General features: G+C 38.2%; 1 protein-coding gene across 3 annotated transcripts; it reads left to right on the top strand.

The window, feature by feature from the left end:
* The first annotated feature begins 975 nt into the window (after positions 1-975).
* Positions 976-5,605, top strand: LOC131052116 (pentatricopeptide repeat-containing protein At3g53360, mitochondrial). Of its 3 annotated transcripts, none has more exons than XR_009107284.2 (2): positions 976-3,863; positions 4,003-5,605. XR_009107284.2 is itself a non-coding variant. In XM_057986713.2 (2 exons), exons 1-2 carry the CDS (start codon positions 1,054-1,056, stop codon positions 4,011-4,013), a joined length of 1,698 nt encoding a protein of 565 aa, XP_057842696.1. In that variant the 5' UTR covers positions 976-1,053; the 3' UTR covers positions 4,014-5,605. The 3 variants fall into 3 exon arrangements, 1 of the variants encoding a protein (XP_057842696.1); XR_009107285.2 differs by having other exon boundaries at positions 976-3,845; positions 4,007-5,605; XM_057986713.2 differs by having other exon boundaries at positions 976-2,740.
* Positions 5,606-5,903: the final 298 nt, after the last annotated feature.

Consider the following 5,903-nt stretch of genomic DNA (forward strand, 5'->3'; position numbering starts at 1 on the left):
TAGAGAATTTTTGGAAGAGGTCGATTTTGCCATGTAATCATAGGAGCCATCAAAGCAATTGTTGGGTGGAGGAGATCCCAATCTGGAAATCATTTTCTCTTCAAATAAGCAATGACTTGATGGCTTCCTAAGCCTTCCATATTCTTTAGCAAAAAGAGTGCCCTGAATTTGCACTAACTCCTTCGTGATGAAGATGGAATGAAGCCTTAGACCTTCCTAGGCTTGCCTACCATGAGGAACTCCATAAGCAATGCAATGTCTAAAGAAAATTTCTAGCTTCATGATCTTCTAGAGCACAAATTATCTATTTGGAACACAAGACCAATTCCATTGTCACTTACAAGAGGTCACCATCTTAGAGTTTCATTGTGTCATCGTTGAGCTAGAGACGCTTCTATTCTCTCCCACTTTGCAATTAATTTTGCTCAACCTCACTAACATAAACAAATTATTGATAATCATATAGTTTGAGAGCTCAAATTAAGATTTAACAATTAATTGTTTGGCTTACTCTTATTGTTGCTATTCTTTCTTTCTTGGAAGGACCCAGTAATTGAGCAACCTAACTCCACGCTTCTCAAAATCTTATGTGGAAAATTCAAATCACTCCTATTTTTTTAGAGCGACTTACTTGACAAGTCCCTTGATTATAACTAAGGTTTCAAGGCCACATCATCAAATATGATATCACATCAACATGTTTTTTGTCGAGATGTCCAAAGAGACCTAAAAAAATAGACTAATATGTATACACTGAGTCACATTTTATTGTTGTGTGATGTGACATCACATGATTTGTTACCTTTTAAATCTAAAAAATACATTTCATTCAATTATAACTAACCAACACTAATAACTTGAAAGTCACAAATACTAATACAACATTATCAAAAATATTAAAAATTAAGTCAACAAATGCTATAACTACTATTGAAACATGCTCAACTACTCTCAATAATTTCCCTAAATGGAAAGTGACCGCAAGTTGGGTTCTAGATGAAGAACTGCTATGGAAATATTCTACCCGAGAGCTTCACGAGATAACAAGATACGATGCCATCGATCCCCCATCTCACTCAAAATCTCAGAGCATTCTGTAGAGAAGGTCGCTTGAAGCAGGCTCAACACATTTTGCTTACTATCCATAACACTTCTGTATATTCGTCTACATATCTTCATATATTACCTGCTTTCTCTGCCCACAAAACATTTACAGAGGGTCAGCAAATCCACTCTCAAATCAATGACAGAGGATATACGTTTGCCACAAACACATTTTGGCAAAACAGACTTATTAACATGTATGACAAGTGCGGAAGTTTGGTGGATGCTCGCCAAGTTTTCAATCACATGAATGAACGAGATGTGTTCACATGGAATATGATAATTGCAGGTTACCAAAGAAATGGAATTCCTTGGGAAGCATTCACACTGTTTAACCAAATGCAACGAACTTTGGTTCAACCGGATCATTTCACCTTCTCCACTCTGCTCCCTGTATGCACCAACGCATCGTCTCTTAAACATGGTTTGCAGATACATGGAAGAATCATCAGATGTGGATTTCAATTTGACGTGATTGTGATGAATACCCTGATAGACATGTATGCAAAATGTGGAAGGATGCAGAGGGCACTTGAACTGTTTGACAAAATGCCTAAACGAGACGCTGTTTCATTTATTGCAATTATTTCTGGATTTACACAAATCGGGCTAGCTAAACAAGCCCTGGGAATATTCAGGCAAATGCAATCGGGAGGGATAAAGCCAAACTCGGCAACCTTTGCCAGTATAGTCTCAGTGTGTGCTAGGATGGAAGCTTTGGATCAGGGTAGGGAAATCCATCAAAAATTAATCGAAAATGGACTTTTGTCAAATGTTGTTGCAGTCACGGCCCTTGTAGATATGTATGCAAAATGTGGAAGCATACAGAAGGCACAAGGATTGTTTGATGAAATGCCTCAACGAGATGCAACCTCATGGAATGTAATGATTGGAGGATATACACATAATGGGCTTGTTGATGAAGCTTTGGGTATTTATAGGCAGGTACAAGTGGCTGGTGTAAAGCCAAACTCAACAATATTTGCTAGCTTCCTCCCAGCATGTGCACAAGCAGAAGCTTTGGAACAGGGTATGGAAATCCATCAAAAAATAATCAAATGCGGATTTTTGTCGACAGTTATAGTCGCAAATGCCCTGCTAGACATGTATGCAAAATGTGGAAGCATACAGAAAGTAACTCAATTGTTCGACAAGATGCATCAACGAGATCTGGCCTCATGGAATGAAATAATTGTAGCACATGCACAAAATAGACTCTTTAACAAATCCTTGGAGTTTTTTAGACGAATGCAATTGGCAAGTATAAAGTCAGATTCGTCAACCTTTGCAAGCATCCTTACAGCTTGTACAAAACTTGGAGTTTTAGTGCAAGGTATGCAAATCCACCAAAAAGTTATCAAAACTGGATTTTTGTCGGATGTTGTCGTTGTGACTGCCCTGATAGATATCTATGCAAAATGTGGCAGCATACAGAAGGCACACGAATTGTTTGACAATATGTCAAGTCGAGATGTGGCTTCATGGAATGCAATAATTGTAGGATATGCACAAAATGGGCTTGTCGACAAAGCCTTGGATATTTTCAAGCAAATACAATTGGCAGGTTTAAAGCCAGATTCGGTAACCTATGCCAGTGTCCTCCCAGCTTTCGCAAAAATTGGAGCTTTAGAGCAAGGTATGGTAATCCATCAAAAAATAATAAAAAATGGGTTTTTTGAAGATGCAATCATGAATTCCCTGATAGACATGTATGCCAAATGTGCAAGTGTACGGAAGGCACGTGTGTTGTTTGACAAAATGCCTCAAAAAAGTGTTATTTCATGGACAGCAATGATTGCAGGATGTGCAATGCATGGATATAGCAAGGATTCCCTCGAACTCTTTGAACTAATGAAGCACTCTGGAACTGACCCGAACCATGTAACCTTTCTTTGTATATTATTTGCATGTAGTCATGCAGGTCTAGTGGACAGCGCCTGTAAGTACTTCAATTGCATGAGTGATTCTTATTGTATAATGCCTACAATGGATCATTATGTATGTATGGTTGATCTCCTTGGCCGTGCTGGCTATCTTGAGCAAGCCTTAAACTTTATCATCAAAATACCATTACAAAACGATGTGGATGTGTGGATGTGTTTGCTTGGCGCTTGTAGATCACATAAGAATATAGAGCTAGGAGAGTATGTAGCAACACTTCTATTTGAGTTAGATCCTAAAAATGCTGCTCCTTATGTTCTTTGGTCCAACATTTATGCAGAAGCAGGCAGGTGGCGTGATGTTCATAAGGTAAGGAAATTGATGAAAGAGAGAGGAATTAGAAAGTTGCCCGGATGTAGTTGGATTGAAGTCCACAAAATGGTACATGCTTTTTGTGTAGAAGACAGGTTAGACCTACGAAACGGAAGATGCATCTGAAGTTGGAAAAATAGTCATGAGATAAGGCATCAACGTAAATTCAAGATAGAAGATTTGTGCTGAATGATGTGGAGGAGAAGAATATACTCCTCTGGGACCATAGTGAGAAGGTAGCAATTGCATTTGGATGTTAAACACGTCCTGTAGAACATGTTTTAGAACTGTCAAGAACATCTAAGGTTGTTGCAAGAGAAATTTTGTGAGAGATGATAACCATTCCATTATTTTAAACACAGGTGATGTTCTTGTGGAAAATTAATAAGGCAAGCTTCATACACTGGCTTGTACTGTAAGAAAGTGCATTCTATCAGACTTGTAATGTCAGGAAGGAATCAGTTTACATGTTCATTTCCTGAAGGAAAGTTGTTTATGCATTTTTGGTATGCTAGATCATGCTTTGGATTCGGATGAAACGATATTATATATTATACATCACTTTTTAGATAAACTAAAAGGTTTTTTTTTAAAGCCCTTGTTTATGATGCCATGGAGGAGTCACAACATTGAACTTGTTTGCAGGAAGTTTGTAGAGCTCTGGAGTAGAAGCTGGAGAATGGGGAATAAGAATAGGAAATGCAGAAAAACAGAGGCATGTTGAAGGAAAAGGAAAGTTGCTCAGCTAGAAAGAAGTATTAGAACGATTTACATTCAAGTCAGTGGTTGGATTTGATGAGGACAGTATCTCTGAAAGGTTCTTAACTCTAACATTATTCATTTAGTATGTTTTTATTTTGCCTAAAATAATTATGTTATCTTGTGCATATCAAACTACCATTTAAGCTGATTAATATTTGTCCAAGTTGAAATCGTATCATTTATGGTGTAATGCCCCTCCCTCGGTCAAACTCCGTTTAACTTAGTTTGACTATGGTTGATTTCTTTAGTGGTTTATGTGTTATTATGGACTCTTTGGTAGATTTGAATGAACTCCCTTGTTTTTGGCATCATGAGTCCTTGTTTTGACTTTTGGATCTTGTCTTTCATTGTGGGGATACTCACTTTTGGATCTTGTCTTTCATTGTGGGGATACTCAGATGTGTAGTTTTATGTATTTGAATTCCAAAGGCTTAGGAAGGGAGTTTTTGGATTCTTTATTGTATAGTCATGCTTCTCTTTTGATGTTAAGAGTTCAAGCCTTGAATGATTTTGAAGCTAGATGGTGTTTCCTAGCCTGCTTGGGATACTCCTTGTATGTTATCTTACTCTAGCAAGAGAGTCGAGCCTTGCTATGGTATTTTGGTGTCTTACCATCCTGTGACTTCCGGTTTGACCTTTGGTATTGCTTGGATTTCTAGGTGCAATCTTGGGGGAGTGGTTTTCATTGGGGTTCGGGACCCAAAGTGATCGCTAGAGTAACTCAATGAGAGGTTTGGTAATCAAGTGAAAACATAATATAATGAATTGGGATGGGTAGTTAACTCACATTAATAAAGAGTAATTTTTGTTGCCTATCTTATGCTCAGGTGCTTGTTTAGGGCTGAGGTAAGTAGAGAAGGGCCTAGAATAGCTTCCACCAATCTTGTCCTTTCGAAAGGTTGGTGTGGTTCACTAGTGTTTGTATGGGGGCTAGGGGTTGGGAGAGGTCACCAGGGCAACCCAAGATGGGGGTCAAGACCTAGTGAAGACCTACCATGGTAACTCATGACAACCTAGTGATGACACTCTTCTCTATTGCTACCTAGTGGTAACTTGCATCTTTTATTCTCCTGTGGATTTCTTGAGCCTTTGGAAGATGGTTGTTTTATTTTAAGCCTTGTGAGTCTCTTGTGGTTAAGTCTTGAGAGTTTCTCTTGTGTGTCTTGTTGGTTCTCTTTCTGATTGCTTCCGCCTTATGGGTCTGGCTGATACCTCCTAGCATGGGGGGTGGACCTTATGGTACTACATGGTTGGGTGGAGTGGTATTCACACCCATTGGGTTTTGGCCCGTCTTGGTTCATGTACGAAGAGGCTCGTGAGAAGATTGAAGACTTTTTTATGTACCAAATTCATGTATTCATCCCACCTTGGGACTCTTGGAGATTGTATCTTTATGGGTCCATTGTAATGTACTTGATGTTCATATGTATATTCTCAAGCAATGTAAAATGTATCTTGTACCTATGTAAATGAACAATGTTGTTAATTGTATAGCAGTTCCTCGTTGGGTTCGTTGGATGATGTTCAACCTTGAGTTTCATCATTGTGGGGCCTTGAGGACTTTGCCAATGTGTATTGTACATCATTTCATCGTCTTGTTGCATCTTGTATCTGAATGTGTTTAAATGGATCTTCTTTTAATATATATATATATATATATATATATATATATATATATATATATATATATATATTTGCATTTTATTGATGATTATTTTGCTTTAAGTCCTCTAGGCCTCCTAACAGGGCGTTACATATGGTCTTGGAACAGCAAGGGCATTTCC

Source organism: Cryptomeria japonica, chromosome 9 (assembly GCF_030272615.1).
Source record: "Cryptomeria japonica chromosome 9, Sugi_1.0, whole genome shotgun sequence".
NCBI lineage: Eukaryota > Viridiplantae > Streptophyta > Pinopsida > Cupressales > Cupressaceae > Cryptomeria > Cryptomeria japonica.

What these genes read in the sequence shown, in the direction of transcription:
- LOC131052116 (XM_057986713.2), top strand. Translation starts at nt 1,054, where the DNA reads ATGCCATCGATCCCCCATCTCACTCAAAATCTCAGAGCATTCTGTAGA.